This window comes from Epinephelus moara, chromosome 17 (genome assembly GCF_006386435.1).
Source record: "Epinephelus moara isolate mb chromosome 17, YSFRI_EMoa_1.0, whole genome shotgun sequence".
In the NCBI taxonomy this organism is placed as follows: domain Eukaryota; kingdom Metazoa; phylum Chordata; class Actinopteri; order Perciformes; family Serranidae; genus Epinephelus; species Epinephelus moara.
This window is the reverse complement of record NC_065522.1, coordinates 31,869,776-31,892,954: the sequence shown is the minus strand read 5'-3', so window position 1 is coordinate 31,892,954 and position 23,179 is coordinate 31,869,776. Positions and strand designations below refer to the sequence as shown.

At 40.9% G+C, this 23,179-nt stretch overlaps 2 protein-coding genes across 5 annotated transcripts; one reads left to right on the top strand and one right to left on the bottom strand.

The window, feature by feature from the left end:
- Positions 1 to 562: 562 nt before the first annotated feature.
- Positions 563 to 4,045, bottom strand: LOC126404339 (zinc finger protein 239-like). 2 transcript variants are annotated; one of them, XM_050067518.1, is made up of 3 exons: positions 3,948 to 4,045; positions 2,833 to 2,995; positions 563 to 2,266 (listed from the first exon to the last, which is right to left on the bottom strand). In XM_050067518.1, exons 2-3 carry the CDS (start codon positions 2,923 to 2,925, stop codon positions 1,313 to 1,315), a joined length of 1,047 nt encoding a protein of 348 aa, XP_049923475.1. In that variant the 5' UTR covers positions 2,926 to 2,995; positions 3,948 to 4,045; the 3' UTR covers positions 563 to 1,312. The 2 variants fall into 2 exon arrangements, with proteins under 2 accessions (XP_049923475.1, XP_049923473.1); XM_050067516.1 differs by having other exon boundaries at positions 3,928 to 4,036.
- Positions 4,046 to 13,351: 9,306 nt separating this feature from the next.
- Positions 13,352 to 22,698, top strand: c17h4orf33 (chromosome 17 C4orf33 homolog). Of its 3 annotated transcripts, XM_050067554.1 has the most exons (7): positions 13,352 to 13,513; positions 14,501 to 14,576; positions 16,893 to 17,086; positions 20,420 to 20,480; positions 21,593 to 21,644; positions 21,730 to 21,929; positions 22,348 to 22,698. In XM_050067554.1, exons 3-7 carry the CDS (start codon positions 16,906 to 16,908, stop codon positions 22,442 to 22,444), a joined length of 591 nt encoding a protein of 196 aa, XP_049923511.1. In that variant the 5' UTR covers positions 13,352 to 13,513; positions 14,501 to 14,576; positions 16,893 to 16,905; the 3' UTR covers positions 22,445 to 22,698. The 3 variants fall into 3 exon arrangements, with proteins under 3 accessions (XP_049923511.1, XP_049923510.1, XP_049923509.1); XM_050067553.1 differs by lacking the exon at positions 14,501 to 14,576 and having other exon boundaries at positions 13,356 to 13,513; XM_050067552.1 differs by lacking the exons at positions 13,352 to 13,513; positions 14,501 to 14,576 and adding an exon at positions 15,296 to 16,818.
- Positions 22,699 to 23,179: the final 481 nt, after the last annotated feature.

Here is a 23,179-nt window from a genome sequence, read left to right as displayed (position 1 = left end):
GACAGACATGACACACTACACGATGGTCCATGACCAATCACCCCCGGTCATCTTTCACGACATGTGTGATGTCATCGGGTTATTCTTGTCCTATTTTTATTACTTTTACTATTATTTCAGTCACTATGTCTGTTCATGTGCCAGCCGAACTGTTATTGTATTGTAAAAAGTGTCACCAGATGGGCGGAGCTACATTTGAAGTCAGTGAATCCTCCACAGGAAGTTCCTGCAAATGTTTCACATTTCAAGCCTTATTAGAAAATGAAGGGATTCTCTCAGCTGAAATGATACAGGGCTTTTAATTTGAAAACGTTACAGGAAGTGTTGAGTTTGATTAAACTAAAAGCAGAATGATAAATGAGGGCGTGTGTTTGAGATGCAGCTGGTAGCCTCTGCAGCTGTGCTGAGTAAAGGCCCAGACACTATCTGTGAGTTTGATTCCTTTATATCCTCCATTATGAAGAAAGAACATTGTTTGCTAGCTTGATGCTAATGGCAGTACTCAGCGGGTTGATAAAGTGCCTCTGTTGTTTCCTTTTTACTCTGTGCTAACATCCCTACAGGAAATATCTAAAAGGCTGGGCTGTTGTCCTACAGTTTCCACGGCAACACATCACTCTGTGTTCCTATTGGTCAAAGTGACGGCTGCGACGGGAGAAGTCGTGGAAGACAAAAAGAAAATGAAACATGCTAGACTTTCTGTTGGAACGTGGTGAGGCGTCCCAGACGTGACGTCAGTTGTCGTCTACTATGACACACTACACAAGATAAAATGATGGATTAACGCGTACGACACTCGTTGTTGTTTACGATCTGAGGCGTCACTGTAAGACGCTATTGGCCAGGTCAATTAAAAAAAGGAAAAACAGAAAACCTAAACAGTTTCATTTCAATATTCTTTCATAACCCACTGAGTCATGACTTCAGTGATCATTTTTTTATGGCATAATGTTTTAATTATGACAATAATTATGACATGTGACCAATGCCTAACTAACTTCACACTTTACATATTATTGTGTATTACAGCCTGTGTTAATGAATACAATTTTAATATGCTGCATGTTTGGTTACAAGGTGTGTGATAATATTTTTTTTAAAGCAGCCAAGCCTTCATCATTTGTGCGCACACTTGGTGTGAGGCAGTCCTTCAGTCGTTCAGAGTTAAAAAAACGTTCAGGTAAAAATATATTAATGCATGCCAGATTTATGTGTAAAATTCTACGCAAACTCTGAGCAGAATAAGAATGACTACATGAAAAACATGATTTTTAAAATGCTAAATAAAATCAGGAGTACAATGTAAGACTGTTCAACACGCTGCAGCATGAATGCGCTGGTGGACTTTAAGGTGGCTGCCATGAGAAAAAGCTTTCCCACATTGGTCACAGCAGTATGGTCTCTCTCCAGTGTGGACACGTTGGTGAGCTTTAAGAGAATCTGACCTATTAAACATTTTCCCACATTGGTCACACCAGTATGATTTCTCTCCACTGTGAGTCCGTTGATGAACTTTAAGGTTCCCACTGTGAGCGAAGGTTTTCTCACACTGCTCACAGCTGTATGGTTTCTCTCCACTGTGCACACGTTGGTGCACTTTGAGGCAATTGACCCGAGAGAAGCCTTTCCCACATTGGTCACACTCAAACGGTTTCTCTCCGGAGTGAACATGGCGGTGATTTTCCAGGTTACCCTGCGTGATGAACGTTTTCTCACACTGGTCACAGCTGTATGGTTTCTCTCCGGTGTGAATGCGCTGATGGACTGTAAGGTTGCCGCTGTGGGAAAAACTTTTGCCACATTGTTCACACCTGTATGGTTTCTCTCCAGAGTGAACACGTTGGTGTTTTTCTAGTCTTCTTGGAAAGATGAAAGCTTTCCCACACTGGCCACACTCATAAGGTTTCTCTCCAGTGTGAGCGCGACTGTGGATTTCTAGGTTACTTTTAGTGATGAAAGTTTTCTCACACTGGTCACAGCTGTATGGTTTCTCTCCCGTGTGAATGCGCTGGTGGACTTTAAGGTTGTCGCTATGAGAAAAACTTTTCCCACATTGTTCACAGTGGTACGGTTTTTCTCCGGTGTGAACACGTCGGTGGACACTTAGTTTATCTGACCGAGTGAAAGCTTTCCCACACTGGTCACAGCTGTATGGTTTTTCTCCGGTGTGAATTCTTTCATGAACCTTTAAGTTTCCAGATGATGAGAAGGATTTGTCACAGTGCTGACAGCTGTGATGCTTGACCCCGTCTCTTCCTCTCTGTTTCTATAGCAACAGACAGACATACAGAGAGAGACAAGAGCCTCGTTTATGGTAGGAAGTCCAATAGCATTAAATGTGTAAGAGAAGAAGAAGCTGGTAACAACATGAAGAAATCTACATCCAGAGCTGTGACTTTTTGGACGGACCAAATGTACAGAGCTGTAAAGTTGTCCACCATGGTACCAGTTAGCTGCTAGCTAACCGTAGCTAACTTGTTTGTCCATTGTTTGGTCTGTGACGTAATAGGTCAACAGGAAAAAGGTCCAATACTAACAAGCTGAAAGGGGGCATATCTCCACCTATCGTAGAGGGGTCCCACATGGTTCACTCACACCTCTGTACATGGAAACTGACACTCGGCCTTGTGAGTGTTTTTGCATCTATTGATGTCAGATATTAAATTAATCTGAATAAACAGACCCTAAAACTTATTTAAAACCCTGTAATTTTAGAGTCTGCTTGTTCACTCATGAAAGCATGCAAGGTGCCATGAAGGAACATCTTTCTAACAAAGAAATCCTAAAGTGTTTCTTCAAGCCCTTTTTATCCATGACGTCATCAACACTCACCTCAACATTGCTGCTATCAGAGGACGAGCCTGCTGCTTGTCTTCTGGGAACCTTGTTGCTCCGGTGCTCCGGGTTCTGCTTGTCCTCCTCCATTCCGCTCCTCTACTGCTCCTCCTGCTCCTCCTCTCTCATGGACTCTGATGTCCTGGTGTCTCTCTGGATTCTGTCCAGTACAAATCAAAGTACACAGAGATGTTCAGGTGCTCCTGTTTAACTGTGTGTGTGTTACGGCTCTGGCTGTATTTTTTTTTTCAGTGTCACACAAATGAGCACTTCTGTCTCTGTTGTTTCTGACATATCGGTAGCAAAAGGAGCAGAAGTGACGTCACCGACATTTAGAGAGACTCTTATGCCGTCCCAGCAGCAGATGGAGACATGATGATATTCATTCATTGTGCTAAATAAGAAGAAGCATGTGGGCTGATTCTGTCAGTTCATTTTAAAGACAATACTGGTCCATACTGATGACGTGCCCGTATTATTGTGCATCTCTAGATTTTGTATAATTTGGGGGATTCATTATTGGACATAATATTCAGTAAGTTCACTCTCGGGCAATCAGGGACCTGGATGATGGATGGGGGGGTTGACAGTCGCTGACGTAGAGGAGGCAGACTGACTCTGCAGAATATTCTGTGTGTGCTTGTCTCTTACAGTCCAACACAGACTGTCAGCAGCTACACACACACACACACACACACACACACACACACACACACACACACACACCTCACTGCTCACTGTGTTTCTGTGTCACAAACACTGAGGAGTTCATTCTGTGACGACACACACAAAGACAGATTAGCTGCTAATTAGCCTGTTAGCTTGTGCTCAGCTCCGTTAGCATGGGCTCATTTCAAACTGGACTTAAACACAAAGTAACTGTGCTTCACTCAGAGAACACAAACTAACAATACAGTCAGCTAACGCTAACAGCTAGCAACACACCAGCTGGACCAAGCTAACAACGGCTAATTAGCTGGTTAGCATCGGAGCTAGCCCAGCGTGCTAACGCAGGCGCAGTTCGGCCTGTGTTCGCTTCTGCTCGGGTTCGCTTTGATGTTCGCGTGACAGAAACATTATTAAAGTGTTTACCTGAGTGTGTGCGGGTTTACCTGGAGCTCTGCCGCCTCAACACTGACAAATATGCTCCTCAGCTAACGCTACAACACACACGAGACTTCCGGTTACTTGTATTTCCGGCCAGGTTTTTCCAGATTAAAGTGAAAGAAGGTCGCCATCTGGAGGTTAGGAGGGAAACAGCAGTACAATTTATTAAATCAACGTTTTTAAACAAAACAAAACAAAATAAAATAAAAAAAATAATACACTTTTTTGGCCTTGTTTTGATCTTTATGAACTTAAATAATGATCTCACCTGGTGATTCCATCAAACCATTCAGTGGAATCATTTCTCTGAGATAAGCAAAGTCAGGAGAAGCAACACTGAAGGTGCTCAAATAATCCCTTGACATGCTGATGTCTGATACCTTTAGCTCACTGCAGCCATTTCATTAGTGTTTCAGCCCTGAGTAGCACACTGCAGCACTGTTATTTTCCCTTCTGGTTAGTGTGGTTTTCAGAGTATGACGTGTTGCGCTCTCAGGTCAGCGAGCTCTCATCCAGTGAAGAGAGAGTGTTCATAAATATTAGTGAGCATGAGGACCTGATGTCAGTGGTTTTACAGAAATTAAACAACCTAAAAAACTTTTAGGAACATTTGACAATGTCAGTCACAGCTGCTGCGTGGGCTTTAACCAATGAGCTCATTTATTGTCTCACTGCTGTCACATCATGAAGGATAACGAGTCTAATGAGTCATGAAACAGTGTTAATGCTGAGGAGGCCAACTACAACAGCTCAGCTAATACTGACTGATGGAAACAGTTTCAAATGTCAGTGCATCTTTGTGTCGACAATACAGAACAGGATGTAAACAGGTGTTACCTTCGAACCAAAGAATGATGTTCACCTCCAGAAGCATCAACAGGGAGGCAGAGGAGTGAATCAGAATCAGAAATACTTTATTGATCCCCGAGGGGAAATTATTTATGTTACAGGTGCTCCTTGCAAGAGAGGAAAGATACGTGAAAATATAAGAAATTTAAACAATAGTATTAACAAATATATAGTTAAATAAACAGGAATTATTAACAAACATAAACATAAATAAATATATACATATATATATTGTAAACTGAACAAGATTATTTACACAAACAGAATATATACAGTCAGGGTGAATGGGGTTATTGCACAAGTTAAATTAAAGAAGAGAGAAGGGGAGCAGGAGAGGTCTGATGGCTGGAGCTCCAGAGAGGAAATGAATGAATGAAATCACCTGGATGAGCTCCTGCTTTTATCGTCTTTCTGTTTATCCTTCAATGATGAAGCTGAATTTGAACTCAAAACCTGCCAGTCCCCGCTGAAGACAGATGTTTGACCTGGAGACGGCTGACTGTTGTCCTGTGACCTCAGTATTATACATACACAGTTAAACATGAAATTAGATTTCCAGTTCTGCCACTGAGGGGACGACAGCCTGATTTTTAGGCTCCCCGACAGTTTTGTAAAATAACAGAACATTCCAGAAGAGAAGCAAGACAGCCGAAGCAGCTCAACAGACCCTACATGACGAGGACGGCCCTGAAGCTAACCTGCAAAACATTCTCAGTCTTCCCTTCTTACTCTTGCTCTCTCCTGTTTGTCCTCCCACACTCTTTATGCTGAACACTTACCTGTTTATTATTTGTATAAGGTGTTCATTTTGCTTTGTGTCAGCGTGATGGCACTAGGAAACTGTTTTTCTTTAAATAATCCCATAAGAGGTGGGCCGTGTTAAAATGTCCAGACAAGAAAATAAACAGGTCATTCATTTATTTGTTGTTAATTAACTTCAGGAGTTCAGAAGAGTTAACAGAGTACAACTTTCAGACGTCAAATAAGAACTGAAGAGAGCAAACGACAGACTGGACGAGGGGAGAAGAGACTTTAATAAAACGGAGACCATGCTCAGAGATGGGCAAAAATACATCAAAATGTATTTTGATACAAAATACCCCTCAAATAAATGTATCAAAATAAAATACATGTATTTTGAATTTTCAAATACAGAAAATACTTTTTTTCTTTCTCGTTTTAGCAGCGACCCGCAGCTCTATAGGTCACTCTGTCGGTCGGTTGGTCCACAAAGCTTTTCGTGAATAACTCAAAAAGTCCTTGACCGAAAATGCTCAACATTTGCATACTGTAACTAGAGACCATGAGTAACTATACCAGAAAGAACAACCATGATTCATCCATTAATGGCATGATAGTAGCAAATTTGCGTTTATTTTCTCACAGTTTGGTGTAGCAGAGTATTCAGGTTTGGGCTGTAGGCTACCCTAAAATATTATTGATTGATTCATATTTAGATTCAGACAACTTTATTGATCCCACGTGAGGCAATTCATTTGTAGCAGACTCATCCCAATCATCAACCACAACAACATACAGTTTCCTATGTGATGCACAGTCCAGTAAAACAGACCACTAGGTCATTGAATGGCCCATTGAATGGCCCAAGTTTAAATAAACATATAGACACAAATATATTTAAAAAGTAAAAAATATTGTTACATCCAATATTATAAGAATGTGTAGCCTATTAGTTTTGTTTTTTGATTTGTGGAGAAAGTATTTTGAGTATTTTAAATACAAAATTACTCCACTCAAAAGTATTTAGTTACAGATTACATTTGCTTTTTTATCAGCCTTATCAAATACAAATTACAAAATACTCAAATAGGTATTTTAAATACAAGAAATAGAAATACTGCCCATCCCTGATCGTGCTTCAAGCAACATCAACGCTAATGAAGCAGCTAATGCAGCAGCTAATGCAGCACCAAGCTAATGTTGAAGCCAGGCTAATGAACCAGGGGAGGTCGAGCGATACAGGTGGATTTCTGGATAACTAGTTGAAAAGCTTGCTCGACTTTCTTCTTGAAAAGGAGGTAAGAACAGAGTGAGCACACTGAAGCCCAGCGCCCTGTAAGCAAAGCTCCGATCTACAGTGGACAAATACAAGATTGATCAGAGGAAAGAAAGAAAAAAAAGAAGTGATCTGCAACAATGCCGGCTTCTATGATGACCATGAATTTCCCCCCAGAGTGCTTAAAGAAGTCGTTCACGGTTAGAAAGATGGTCAATAAAACTAGGATGTCTACATCATCATTTGATCATCACTTTAATAACAACTCAAATTCAATTCAACGTAGTAGTAAAGCTGTCACAGGAGGCTTTCAGAGAAAAGACCAACACCAGAGCCTACAATCTATTTTTTATTTGATCTAAACAAATGATATGGACATTAAAATCCTCTACGCAAAAACAAAACAAAACAGGAAACAGTCTTCTAATAAAGCTCTATCAACTAAACTTGTGTCTCTGAACCTCCAACAAGAGTCAAAAAGAAGAAGAGCTCGGCCCTGCTGAGCCTCCGTCTTTATACAGGTGGAGCTCAGGAAGAAAAAGATTTTCAAAAAAACATATAGATAAAAAACATATAGAAAACAAAATGGCTAAAGTTTGACTAGATAGTTTTGAATTTTCGTTAACTAAAACTATGAAGGATTAAAATGACTAAAATATGACTGAAACTAATAAACATTTTCATCCAATTAACACAGACTTCAACACATCGACTTCAAACATCAAACACGTGACCAGATACATCATATCAATCTGGTATCAACAAGTTGTTCCTGATGATGCTAATAATAACATACTTGCTTTACAGAACAGTGTTAGCATTGGTCATCCTTAATGTGAAAACTCAGAATATAACAACACATCTATCAGAGTATGTTGAGGACATTAGAGGATACAGCCAGCTTGGCTCTGATGGCCGTTCAGGGCGACGCAGTGTGACATTGTTGGTGAGCTCTTAAGGAATTACCATGAGAAAAAGATTTCCCACATTGTTCAGAGCTGTAAGGTTTCTCTCCAGTGTATATGCGGTAATGAACTTTAAGGTAACCTGAGGAAGCAAAGGTTTTCCCACATTTGTCACACCAGTATGATTTCACTTTGGTGTGAACAACTTGATGCCTAATAACATTACCATGGGTGAAGAAAGCTTTCCCACAGTCGCCACAACTGTACAGTTTCTCTCCAGTGTGAATACGTTGATGATTTTCTAGGCGGCTTCGAATTCTAAAGGATTTCTCACAGTGGTCACAGCTGTATGGTTTCTCTTCATTGTGAGTACGATGATGGCATTGAAGCAGACCTGATGTACCGAATGCTTTACCACACTGGTCACAGCTGTACGGTTTCTCTCCAGTGTGAATGCGCTGATGACACTTGAGAGAATATGAGCGACTGAATGCTCTACCGCATTGGTCACAGCTGTATGGTCTCTCCCCCATGTGAATGCGCTGGTGGCATTTCAGATCAACTGCTCCTTTAAAAGCTTTGCCACATTGGTCACAGCTGTACGGTTTCTCTTCAATGTGAGTACGTTGATGATTTTCTAGGTATCTTCGAACTGTAAAAGATTTTTCACATTGGTCGCAGTTGTATGGTTTTTCTCCAGTGTGAATACGTTGATGATTTTCTAGGTATCTTCGAACTGTAAAAGATTTTCCACATTGGTCGCAGCTGTATGGTTTTTCTCCAGTGTGAATACGTTGATGATTTTCTAGGTATCTTCGAACTGTAAAAGATTTTCCACATTGGTCACAGCTGTATGGTTTCTTCTCCATGTGAATGCGCTGGTGGCATTTCAGAACATCTGCTCGTTTAAAAGCTGCCCCACATTGGTCACAGCTGTACGGTTTCTCTTCAGTGTGAGTACGATGATGACATTGAAGCTGACTTGATGTAGCGAATGCTTTACCACACTGGTCACAGCTGTATGGTTTCTCTCCGGTGTGAATGCGCTGGTGGCATTTAAGAACATCTGCTCGTTTAAAAGCTGCCCCACATTGGTCACAGGTGTACGGTTTCTCTTCAGTGTGCGTATGATGATGACATTGAAGCTGACTTGATGTAGCGAATGCTTTACCACACTGGTCACAGCTGTATGGTTTCTCTCTGGTGTGAACACGTCGGTGGACTCTTAATTGATATGACCGAGTGAAAGTTTTCCCACACTGATCACAGCTGTATGGTTTCTCTCCAGTGTGAATTCTTTCATGAACCTTTAACTTTCCAGATGATGAGAAGGATTTGTCACAGCGCTGACAGCGGTGATGCTTGCTTCCGCCTCTTCCTCCCTGGTTCTATAGCAACAGACAGAGGGGGAGTGTTAGTGATGTATCAAGGTGGAGCGAGCCATCTAAAACCATACATTAAATTCAGAGCATGTCTGTGGAAAATAACCCACAATGTTAGAGATAACCAACTGCAGGGCCGTGTCCACAGATGGGCCTGGGCTAGCACTGGCCTCTGTACAACTGTGATTGTATTTTATCATAACATAAAAGCCCCTCATCAACAGTAACTTCACACAACTCAGCTGAAAGTGAAGATGAAACAGTAAAATAGAGCAGATATCTAAAGTAAAAACAGGACACGGGAGAGAAACTAAATTCCAAACCACAGAGATTTAGTTAGAAGCTACAGTGGTTTCCTGCAGGGATGTGCTGTGGCTCAGCAGACAAACTGAGACCACAGCGTACAGATCAATATGTTTCATATCAAGCTAATTACGGATTTATTTTGACCCAGCCACAGTTTGTGATTGTTGGCGACCCACAAAACTAACTAAAATGGTTTTGTCAAGTAATCCACGCAGCAGAATGAGTCCCAGCATCTCTTTGGTCACAAAACCCTGTACTGGGACCTCAGATCATTACATTTCATCTGGAAATGTGCCTGAAGGACCCGTTAATGGTTTCACAGTCAGTGGCGTGTCCAGAACATTTTTACTGGGGTGGCCATGGCATAGCGAACTTAATGAACGGCAGGTGATCAAAATGTGTAATACAGATGTTCAGTGCGTCTCATTGCTTTAACCAATGCACAGTTGAATCATAATTACATCTTAAAATGTCCAGTGTAATCTTCAGCAGTTCATGAACGGTGCCTTGCTCACCACCACACACAAACTAAAGCTGATTTTACATCTGAACAACAGTAACACGCAACTACTACTCTGTTCAATTTTCTATTGGACTGCCACCCATCACAGTCTCTGGGAAGCTGTGATTGTTTTATAATGTCTATTTTAATAATCAGTAATTATGTTCAGGGTAGGCTACACATCGTCTCGGAGCCATTTCCTTATAGTGGAGTAAAGCCCTCGTCTCTTCCCAGGTTAGTATAGTGAAATCCATCTGCTTTTAAAATGAATTATATTGTATAATCATGAAAAATGATACATGTCAAACTAATGATTCAATTCACTTTCTATTCAAACAAGAGTGAATTACAATATATACATAAGTTAAATCACGAAATCTATAAACAGACAATAACAAAAACCAAACAAACCTCAACGTATGGTCAGGTGACCAGCCGACATGCAGCAGTGACCAACACAGACGCTGAAGAAGAGCATGAGCACGACCAAGAACAGGCTGAGTTAGTGGCGAAAAAAACATAACGTCTATTACATGGCAATACTTTGGATTCAGGTACGGCAACGTTGAACAGAAAGACGTGCTGTGTAAAAGTTTAAAAGTTTAAGTCGCCACGTCCCGCAGCAACATGACCAATCTATAACAACGCTTGAGACAGCACAGAGGAAAGTACGAAGCATGCATGTGAGAGAAAGACGAGCCGTGTAACGTTAAAGACAAAGAGACAACTGAAAGCCGCCAGAACCTCATAAAACAACATCCAAGCACAGTTACGCAAACATCTCTAAGTGTCACGGGGAAATCACGGACTCCATAACAAACTATACAAAAGAAAAATTAAGTTGTGTTGTGCTATGGCGTGCTGGAATTTGTCATTTACGTGACAACGTCTGAACACAAGACAGGCTCGCTCCGCTGTGTGTACAGTGCCGTGCCGTGCCGCGCTGCTGTGTGAGCAGCGTGTTTGACTGTGCCTAATATAATGTAGGAGTCAAGCAAGAAGACTAATGACACCTTTTTTTTTATTATATTGTAGTCGCAACTCGCGATATAGTCCGCTCAAATCGCAATCGCACATTTTTATCAAATCGTGCAGCGCCAGCATAAAAGTGACTTTGCATTAATTTCCACAGCTATGTCAAAAGGCATTTGGAGAGCTTTGTAAATGCCAAAAATGAAATGGCCTAGGTCTAGGCACTCTTAGACTTGCATAGTCTAGAAATATATCATGAAATGCTCTTTAGACGACAATAATACACAAAATATGTTATTATTCCCAAAATAATATTTTAGTTAGATCTCAATCAAAATATATTCAACCATTTCCAACATGAATTTTGCTTTTAATCCAAAATGGGTCTCGTGTCTATAAAGTAATAAGCTATATGCCACATAGGCAAGTCCTAGTTTCTGCTTTCAACTAGTTCAGTCACTCTGAGCTGAATGCAGGTTCACTTGTGAAGGCCCTGCGAGTCAGGGTGGCTTTGAATGAATGTAGGTATTGCCCATCTCCACAATGCTACCCCTAACCCCACCAGAATGCAGGAAGTCACATCTACCACATCTAAATTTTCTGTGGGAGGACCCCCACTATACCACCATTGTCCCTCTGTGTGGTATTTGTATGTAAGGTATGAGGCCCTATCCATCTCCAGCAGGCGCCCCAAAAATCTGTTAGGATGCATCTACCAAATCAGTTGACAAACAAAAATTTTATATGCCGGCTTTAACACAAAATTGTGGTCGGCCCGCTGAATCTCACTCCAAGTTGGCAACCATGTTGTAACAACATCAAGAATTTCACTTCCTCCTGTGAAAATCACTGACCAAGCTTCACACACTGGTTACATTAACTGACTGTGTAACACATACGCACATGCAAAAACCTTTTAGACATCATCAGTCTTCAATTCTTTCGCGCGCGCGGGAAATCCAGACCAATAAAGAGAAATCCTAAAGCGTTTCCGAGACTCTTCCTCGTGTCTTTAGTGTGGCTGCTGTCAAGCCCTTTTTATCCATGACGTCATCAACACTCACCTCAACATCGCTGCTATCAGAGGACGAGCCTGCTGCTTGTCTTCTCCGGACCTTGTTGCTCCGGGTTCTGCTTGTCCTCCTCCATTCCGCTCCTCTACTGCTCCTCCTGCTCCTCCTCTCTCATGGACTCTGATGTCCTGGGCTGAGTCGTCGTCGTCGTCGTCTTCTTCTTCTCCTTCTTCTTCTTCTTCTTCTTCTTTAACGGCAGTAGCAAACTATGATAGTGCATTACTGCCACCCTTCGGTCTGTGTGATTACTGTATAGGCTTACATACTACTTTTTGCATAATAAAAGGGAAAAACAAAACAAAAAAAACAAAAAAAAAGCAACCTCATACCCGTTTATCTAGTCCTGTACTTCTAAGATACTCAAATACTCTACTCATTATTCTATCTGTCGAGGGCTTATCTAACATTTCTTTTATGCTAAATTCCATCCCTATTTCCTCAATATTTCTTTTGAATTTCTCTCTTTCCCTCTCATACTTTTTACATTTCATAAAAATATGTTTAACACTTTCTTCCTCTTTACAAACACTGCTCTCTCCATTTCTGTGTTTCCCTATCACAAATAACATTTTACTTAGTCCTGTGTGTCCTAATCTTAACCTGGATAAAATAACCTCCTCCCTCCTGTTCCTGCCTCCCTGTCTCAGTCCCCCTACAGAGGGGTTTATAAAAAACACATCTCTTCCTTTCCTTTCATTATTCCAACGTTTCTGCCATATATTCTTGATTTCTTGCTTTATTTAAGTTTTAGTTTCTGCTTTACTCATCTTAGTTGTTGCTGTAATTGTATCATGTTTGAGAGCTTTCCTTGCATACCTGTCTGCAAGTTAATTTCCTTGCACTCCTACATGCGCTGGTACCCAAACTAATTTTACATGCAACCCTAATCTTTGAATTTTAAAAAGTAACACAAATATTTCATATATAAGGTCCTGTCTCTCTCATGGACTCTGCAGTTGGACAAGACTAAAAGAGCCTCCGGGATCTCGCACCGTCTCGCGGTCACTGATGCGTCACTAAGCCCCGCCCCTGTGGTTACTGTTGCTGGGGCCGGGTACTGTGTGACGGTGTTCATTACCACAAGAGGAGTATTGGTGCTGTTGTCATGGCAACACGCTGCTTAACATTATGTGAGATAGGCCTACACTTAAGTTAACTGGTAAATATGAAACGGACTGATGTGTGTGTGTGTGTATGTGTGTGTGTGTGTGTGTGTGTGTGTGTGTGTGTGTGTCACATGCAGGGAACACTCGAGAGTGTTATTGATTATTAATTATTGACAGACAGAAAAAAGGAGCACATCAAACTGGAACTCAGGTATGAGGAAAATATGACAATATTTCCATTTTTGGAGAAGACCAGCTGGACAAGCAGAATAAATGTAGGCACAAGGATGGGATGTACACTCCACATCAGAGGGTGGCGGTGATGCACCTAACAGCTGTTTGCTGACCGCCATTAAACACCAGAAGAAGAAGAAACAGAGGAGGTAGTTTGAGCTGCATGAAAATGTCCAACTCTTAAAGTTTGGAGGTTTCTGTTCTTGAGTTAACTCGGCTAATAAGGTATGCTAACCTGAGTCACCTGTATGCTTGTACATTATTGTAAATGCTAACAGAGGAGCTAACAGCTAACAGGGCATAAAAGCTTCCAACATAAATAGAATATAAATGCTCGTTCACGTTTCATTGAATGTTAAAGCTAATTATCTGTAAGTTTAACCGCTTACAGCTTTAATAACGGCAGATACGGAAGCGGAATTCAGTTTTAGTTTTGTGCTAATTCTCTATGAGAACTTTTTGTATCGAACCAAAGTGACTTTATGATTTCGTGTATTTGTTTCATCTCGTTGTCGCGACATGTCTCCGTTAATAAATGACGACAGGAGCGCGGACAAACAGTCACAGGGGGCTTTATATTTCTATTGGTAAACTTCAGCAGCTGTACAAAGCTAATGCTAGTGCTATTTCCGCCTTTCCGAGCTGTTCGACTTCCGGTTTATTCTTCGGCTACTCTCGTTAACTTCCGCAGCTCCTCGTAAAGGAGCCTGGCCTGAACATGGGTGCAATCAGAGGACGAGCCTGCTGCTCGTCTTCTGGATACGTTGTTTCTTAATCAAGCTCAATTTGATGCTTTTTAATGCACCCTGGCATCTTATTTACCCTTTAAACTGATGTTGTTTTTCACAGATAATAATTAATTGTGACATTAAATATATTCATCATAGTTGTTAGTTATTAAAGGGAAATTTCGGTTTATTTCAACCTGTCTCCTATCGTCCTAAATTTGTTTCAAGTGACTAGTGACATAAAAATAATAGTTAGCATGTTAGCCGTTAGCCTAGATACAGCCGGGGCGCATAGTAGCGTCAGACCTGTTAAAACGTAAGTGAACGGGCAACCTTCAAGTGCAAAGTTAGTCCACTAAACAAGCTGTTTTCCACAAACACCGCCTCATATCGTTAGGATAAATGTCAGAGAACATATAGAAAACGACATGTAAACGTGTTGTCTTACCTTACCGGTGTGCTGCCATGTTTGTTTACCATTTAGCTAAGGCTGCAACCGGTCCCATTCCTTGCAACCGAGGTATTCCTCTTCTGTGGGCACTGGGGCACAGCATTCACAGGTAATGTTACACCACCAGTCTCCAGAGCTAAAGCCTTCCAGCAGCCATTCCTCCTCTCTCGTCCTCTACCTGTTGCGCCTCTCTCTCTCTCCTCCTCCGTTCTTCAGTTTCACGAAGCTCTTCGTCAGTGTATTCTGGCTCAAATAAATAACTATTATTTCTATGTCACTAGTGACTTGAAACAAATTTAGGATGATAGGAGACGGGTTGAAAGAAACCGAAATTTACCTTTAATATTGAGTAGAAACAGAATACGTTGCCACTACTATCATTAAAATTAAGGCCCCAATCACTAATGAGAATGAAACTTTTTGCACTCTGTTTTGGCTCCCCATGATCCAGCCTGTTTTTTAGGGTCTCATGTACCCACACAGATCTGTTTATCCCTCACCAGAACTACAGACAGTACCCTCTGCCTCAACATGGCAGGAGCTACACACTGATTACTGCAGGATAAAAGTTAGGGTAAGGAGATGATGGTGTTGCCTGGCAACAATAAAAAGGCACAGCAAGCATTTTTTTCATGCATTTGAGGAGCATCGACCTGCAGAGCCACAGTTTTATGCTGAACAGACACAGATTGCCAAATATAGTTTTTAAGATTATTATTGTAAAAATAACGTCAGTCTTTGATTTACAAGAAAACATGATCTTTGTATAGATTAAAAAACAGACAATAGGTCATAGATGTTTGTTTCTGGCTGCCAGTGTTATGCTAGTTAGCATAGCTAGCACATGTAATCGTAATTTCAATTTCTTTGTGTTTTCAACTACTTGAGATGCCTCACCTCCCACTTTCTCACCAAGATACCAGGTCCTTTTGTTTTAAATTGTGATGTCTAGACCTCTTAACCTCCCACCTGGATACAAAACCCTGCAGGATACGCCAGGTGTGAAACACACCCTAGGGGGCGGTGCCAATACCTGCAGCAGACAAAAGGGTGTGAAACACACCTTAGGCTTTAGGCTTTCAAATGCTCGGGGTCTTTCTTCATTCTGACTGCTCATGTGTTGATTGACCTTTTCTTTGCAAAGAAAATAAAAACCTTGTCGGCCGGCGGAAGTCTCTATTTCGTTCTTCACAAGCAGCCGAAAATTTCCACAACACACACTAGCCAGCTGAAAAGTCGTCTATTTCCACATTGAAATGTTGATTAAAAATATTTCCGTCTGTTGGTACTTTGTTGAGGGTTAACGTCAGAAGGGATGGTCCAGAGGGACAGGTCCGCCTGTCTAGAGGACGGGACATGAAACCCTTGGGGAAAAAAGCCCCCAAGCAGCCTCCATCAAACCCCACTGACCCAGGTTGTGTTCTGCTCCTCCACTAGAAGAACCAGAGGGAGGGTGGGATGTCAGCAAGGTCTGTTGGCTTTCCTCCAGTGTCCACACACCCCATGGATTTAGAGTCAGAGACTTGAGTATTTTTCTTTGGGGGGTTTCGTGCCCCTGCCCCTGGATTATCCATTCTATCCATTGTTCCGTACGTGTTTCTGCAGCAACATGCTCTGCCCCCAAAATGGTGTTTACCAGGTGTAATGGCCAAATGAGCAGCGTGCTAGCTACCTAACGTTAGCTGCCACCAGTCCAAGGTGGTGCACACTGCAGAGCAGCCAAGGAATCGGAGGGTGGGCAGTGGGCACCATGTTTCTACATGTTAATGCGGCTATGTGTCTGTCTGTCAGCAAAGCCAAGAAAAATTCAAATAAAAGGCAAAACATTTACATCATAAAACGTTAAATGTCTCCACCGCTAAAAGGACAGAGCTTTGAAATGTAGCGACAGAACTCACTGAGTGAATGAAGCGCCAGAGTAAAAGGAATGGCCTTTTGTGTTAATGTTGTTTTTTTTCTTAAAAATGAACCGTTTAGACCTATTGGAAGCAAAGTTAACCAAAGCTGACGTCCTTATCCTGTCGGAAAACAATGGTTCAGGTGTCCAGGGCTGAAATCAGGTCTAATCTAAAACCTTGACACCAAGTGTGTTCACTCTGATAGTTCCAAGTTTTCCAGGCAGTCAGTTTTACTGTCTTGATAAATGATTGAGTAACAGAGCCGCATTCGTCGGTAACCTGCTTTGATGACAAGCTGCTTAAAGAGGCGAGCAGGGCGTAGATTCAGACCTGAGGAGCCCAGCTGCAGCACAGTACAGTCTATTGGAACCAGTGAGTCTTTGGCATCATGGGGGTCGCTCGTGGACTGCAGTGTCTGACGCTGATCTACGTCCTGCTTTGCTGTGAATCTTTGTAAGTTTGTAATGTGTTGTTGTGCAGCGTCACTTTGTCACACAACAGATTCTCACTGAAGTTTTTTCCTTCAGTCCTTTTAAGAAAATGGAGTTTTTGATCTGGCACACCTGGGACAGCGACCCTGTGACTCATGACCCCATCAGGATCAACTTCTCTCCGGGACAAGGAGGGCTGAAGATCGAGATGTTTGGTCCCTTCTTCAATGACCCAGCAGCTCCTGCAGGGCCGCCCAGTCAGCCCTTCCCTGGACTCTGGGACTATGAAGGTGGGTGAGAAGGTGGGGGCTCAGGCGAGGCTGTATGTTTGGTAGACGTGCAAATCCATCTGTAGAGAGAGCTACAGGGCGTCACACACTTTGTTTCCTGCAGTCTGGAGATGATTCATGCACAAACTTAAGGTGGAAATGTCTTTTTAATGTAAAGACAAACACATGATTCAGGCAGCAGGTGACACCAAAACATAAAAACAGTCTGTTATGGAATATAACGCAGTGAGGCTCTTCTGCATTCTGTATTGCTTTTAAACATTTGACTCTTGCAGATGAACATTCTCATGTAATCTTATCTCTGCTGAGTCAACACACAGATGGGCACAGTTTATTTTCCATCTTCTTTTGTGTTTTTTGTTTTGGGAATAACCGTTTTAAACATGCAAACTGTCAGGTATTTTACAAGAATGAAAAGCTCCATCTTGAACAATGTTAAATTTCTCCCGACTGCAGAACTTTAAAATTTGCTATGGGATATCAAAAAGTTTACTGAAGAAAAAAAGTTTTGAATCCTTCCTCTACAGCTGCCAACAGCCTACCAACATTCCCATTTTTTTTAATTGAGGTTTTTCAGATTTTAAGAACATCAACACAAAAAAACAAATACATAAACACAAACAGCGCAGACAAAACAAAAACACATCTTTGCAGTGTTTATAACATTAATGATTCCAAAGTCCATCAGCACTAATCCTTATATCATTAGGTGACATATTCTACACATCAAGCCTGGAGACAAACAAACTAGGGCTGCAACGATTAGTCGACTAATCGATGACTAATCGACTATTAAAATAATCGGTGACTATTTTAGCAGTCGACTAATCAGTTTGAGTCATTTTTCATAGAAAAGTACTATAAAAGTGCCCAAAATACTCTTATTGCAGCTTCTTACGTTCAGATATTGGCAGCTTTACACACTCTCCCATGATGGTGAACTAAAACCCTTTGGCGTGAGTACGAAACAAGAAATTAGATGACATCATTTTGGGGTTTGGGAGAGACAGACCGACATTTTTCAACATTTTAACACATTTTTCGATTAAATGATGAGTCAACTAATTGAAGGAATAATCGACAGATTAGTCGACAGTGAAAATAATCGTTAGTTGCAGCCCTAAAACAAACTAACAAACAAACAAAAGGTCCCCATGATAAAGCCAAAGCAAAAGAAACAAAGGCCCACCCCCTCCATCTGGAGGTTACAATTGTAGTTCATTTCAGTGCAGTGTCTGGCTCCTATAAAATGTTTAGTCTTTTCATAAAAGACAAAAACTGAATCCAGACAAACATTTATGATTCTCTCCGGCTGTGCAGATTGCCTATCATTAACTCAAATGATGCTTCCCCCCAAGAGGCACAGTTGAACAGACAATACAACAATATAACTCGTTTTATGAATGCATCAGCCCAAAGATGGATCGCTTAAATTCACTTTTAAAAAATCCACCAACCTCAATATCTCACTAATGTACACTAACGTTTGCTTAATAAAAACTGAAGTATGTTGTGGTTTTCTCCCGTTACCAGTCATAATGCTAAGCTAAGCTAACCATCCCTGTTCAATGGACAGATATTAAAAGAGATACCGAGCTTCTCATCTGACTGTAACTCTCAATAAGACAGTGAGTGAGCATATTTCCGATACGTCAAACTTTTCCTTTGACCGATTATAAATAACTGAACAGTGTGTAATTTTTCCCGACTCCAAACTGAACATTATAAACATTTATGACCTGTCGGAACAGATTGCATTTTATTATACAGGTGTGCTTTTATGTTCTTATCATAACGTTGTTATTGTCATCGTGATTTAACTTTATGGAGTCTTTGTTATGCAATTTTATGTCACTGTGAAAGCCCAGATAAAATTGTGAATACAGTCCATTGAGGCTGGTTGTGTTTATTAGACCATAATATTTACTGCATCATTGTATGTTGGTGACACAGCAACAAAAACCCTGTAATGTTGAGTAATAACCTTATCTGACTGAACTTCAGTAAGTGTGATGTCTGGTTAGTTAGCCCCATGTTTGACCTCATTAATGTCACTTATTAAGTTGTTGTATCAGGTCTGGACTTTGGAGTTTCACATATGTAATAACAACAACTATGAATGATAACTTTATTTGTATAGCACTTATCTAAACAAGGCTACAAAGTGCTTCACAAAGTGTGTGAAAATAAAACAACAATAAGATTACAATAGTTAAAAAAACACAAAAGCTACAAACCAGGCATTTAAAGGGAAAACTTTCTATAAGAATATGTCTTAAGTTACGATTTAAAAATAGGTAATGTGCTAGCAAGCCCAATCTCCAATTCGAAAGCCTCAGGGCCTCAATGGCAAAAGCCCGGCCACCTTTAGTTACCAACCTCAATCTAGGGGCGACTAGTGAGGGTAGGATCGAGGCTCTCAGGTCACGACTTGGAGCATAGGTAGTCAGAAGGTCAGCTATATAACTGGGGGTGAAACCATGTTGAGCTAAAAGGATCTTAAAATAATTTCTGAGCTTAACTGGCAACCAGTGGAGGGAGGTGATGATCGTGGTGATATGTGACCTACGATTTGCCCCAGTTAAAATTCAAGCTGCAGCACTCTGCACTGGTTGAAGCCGAGCTACTGAAGATTTACTGAGGAATGTAAACAGTGTATTATAGCAGTCGAGGTGCAAGAATGCAAAAGCATGAGTAAGCCATTCTAGGTCATAAAAAGACACAGCTGAAAGGACGTAGGAAGTAGCAGGATTTAATGAGATTATTGACGTGGTTCAAAGTTCAATAGAGAATCCAACGTGATGGCTAAATTTCTCGCTGTAGATTTTATATTAGTCGCCCAAGGACCAATAAAGGGTTGTAATTTATTTGCTGGTTGATCAGTTGATCAGTACTGGCAACCTTTCCTGTTGCCAGTAGGCGTTGTAATTTATTTGCTGGTTGATCAGGGCCAAAGATTATTACTTCTGTCTGAGTATACCTGCAGAAAATCACAAGTCATCCATTTCTTAAAAGTGGTGAAGCGCTCCATTGAAGTGCTCAGACAGTTAACGTTATCTGGCTTAAAGGACGGGAAGATCTGGGTGACATTGGCTAACAGTGGGAGGATACTCCACTTAAATGGCTGATAATGCGTCCTAATGGGAACAGATAAAGTGAATATAAAACAGGACCAAGAATGGATCCCTGTGGCACCCCGCATGTCATTGGAGCTGAAGATATCATATCATATACAAAAGTTATTTGTTATTTTTACTTGATGTTAAACTGTAGCTTAAAATCAATGATTTCATTGTTAATGTTACTCTTATTATTTGTTCTTCATCTCCTCAGTTGTGGAGTGCTTCTTCCTCGACAGCACAAAAGAAAATTACCTGGAAGTGGAGTTTTGTCCGTAAGTACAGAGCTGCTGCAAAGCGTTCTAGACACATAAACGACACAACAAAATAAGGAGATATTCATTCAGTTAAATATTTTTTATAGTTTATTTGTGGTGGACCCTGTGCAACTGCACTGCCTGCACTGTCTATATTTATGCCCATGGTCACACCCATCCCATCTATGGTTCTGTCCTGCCGGCTGTCCCTTTCACACAGAGGTCTATTCGGCACTGTTAATACCTCCGCTCCGCTCAGATGCGAGACAACTCTGTCCCCCAACTTTGTGATTATACCTTTTTATAAGGAACACTGAAATAAACCTAGAACATAGTAGGGGTGGGTGAAAAAAATCAATACAGCATAGTATCATATATTTGTGTGGCAATATGACGCCAAGTATCGATTTTTGTATTATTTAAATAATTCATTAAATTACATTTAGCTGCAGTTCAAATGACTGAATTTAGATGAACAGATGAAAACTTTTATCTCATCAAATTAAACAAATGTTGACAAGGGTTTTTCTGAATAAAAAAAGGTAATAAATCACAATGTATGTTATCGCAACACTCAGCATATCAAAACATGTTTAAAAGCACAATGATATTGTATCATGACTTATGTATCGTGATAATATCATATCATGTGCCCTCTGGTGATCCACACGCTTATAACGTAGGTTATAAGTACACCTAAGTACACCTAAAAAAAACAACGTATAACGTTGTTTTTTTTAGGTGTACTTCCTGAAGTTTAGGCAACAAAAGCACGTGGGTAAGTTTGATTGTAAAGAAAATCACTAGCGTCACTAGTGTAGCATGCTACACATAGTAGCACACTACATTGTTATTGAAATGATTCCATTGACTTTTGGTTTTACACGGGAGATGAACAGCTGGGTCCTGGGTAAAAGTTTGACCTATTCCCCTACCACCCACTCTATGGGGACTTTCCTGCTCTTTATACTATGGTTGCCCGATGCATCTTATACTGCTGCTAAAGGGTGCGTTGGTATCTGACGCAGAGGGCCTCTGATCAGGTGTTGGTATGTGATGAGTTGCGAGTTAGATCTGATTGGTTGAAACATCCATGTGACCAAAAGTTTGAAACTGTGTTTTTATTTCAGACATGGGCAGCACCTGATATTACTGCTGTCAGGAGTCGGCCAAGCATTCGTGGTAGGTAGACGTCGAGGCAGTTATTGATGTCAGCAGCAGCACTTTGAGTCATGTGTTAAAGTATTTCTTATTTTGGTTTCTCCAGCAACAACTGCCCATGGTGTTTAATGCCACGATCAAAGGGGACGTATGGATGGGTGAGGCTCTCGTCCCCTGGGGGTACTTCCCTCCCAACATCAACAAGATGAACTCCTACGCCATCCACGGCTCAGGAGAGAAGCGCACATATGAGGCGCTCTACCCTGTCCCCAAGGAAGACCTCGTGGAAGGCCAACAACCCAACTTGTGAGTTTGATTCTGATAATTATTATTATACTGGTAAAAATGTACATACAGAACATTTAATGATCAATCCACAGCCAAGATAACCCTGATGACATCATGAGGACTTCAGAAAACTTCCCTCGCAGCCATAGAGGACATTTTACAACTCTTTGACAGAAACTGAAAATCTGTGGACTGGCCTTTGGATTAGTTTCATATTTTGCAGAAAAACTTTTTTTAAGCATTTTTTTTTTAAATTTGAAAAAGTTTTGATGACAAAGTATCGACAACTTACTCTTTTTATATCAGTCAACTATTAACCAACATGTTGCTCTGTAATTACACTCAAAATGGCGTGTGCAGTGTAAATGTGTGTATGAATGTTTCAGCGTTTTTGTGAGAGTTTTGATCACTTTATATTAAATTCTCTGTCTCGTAGCCACCGCCTGGAGTATTTCAAAGACTTCAGCCTGCAAAGCATCATGGGAGAAGACTGGGTCCAGCCGGAGTCTGGTCTTTGGGCTGGAAAATCCTGAACTTCCTTTGCACACAGACGAGGAACAGAGGCCGATCAATCTTTGTTAGTTAATGAAGCCAAACAATAAGATGGGAAATATTTTGACAGCGTGTCAGAGCCCTCACACACTTCTGTACAGTCACACACACACCACACATAATTGAACGTCACCTTCGTTTGCCTCAGCAGAGTGTGATGAATTTTGAATCAGTGCTGCTCTGTGTCACCTTTTTTATTGATTTCCTTTTACAATTAAACTTGTTTATATATTGATTAGCTTTTTTATTTCTCTGTACAATGTCTCTTTAATTGTATTTGTGATGTCTGATCATGTTTCTTCTATTAAAGCAAAGCTTCATCATTTTGAGAAATGTAATTTTTTGTTTCGCTTTCTTTCGGAAAGTTAGTTGAGAAGGTTGCAGCTCTCTCCGATCCTTTACTTTAAGGTGTCCAGTGTGTAGGATTTAGGGGGATATGTTGTGAGAAACTGAATATGATGAAAAAAAGGCTGTTTTCTTTAGTGTATAATCAGCTGAAAATAAGAATCATTGTGTTTTTGCAGACATATGTTTTCCTATGAAAAGCAATGTACCCGAATTCATGTATCCTGAAAGGCTGCGATCACGTGAGCAATGCGCTGACAGCAGTAAACAATGAACAGAGGTGGGTAGTAACTAGTTACATTTACTCAGTTACATTTACTTGAGTAACTTTTTGGATAAATTGTACTTTTCAGAGTAGTTTTAATGCAAAA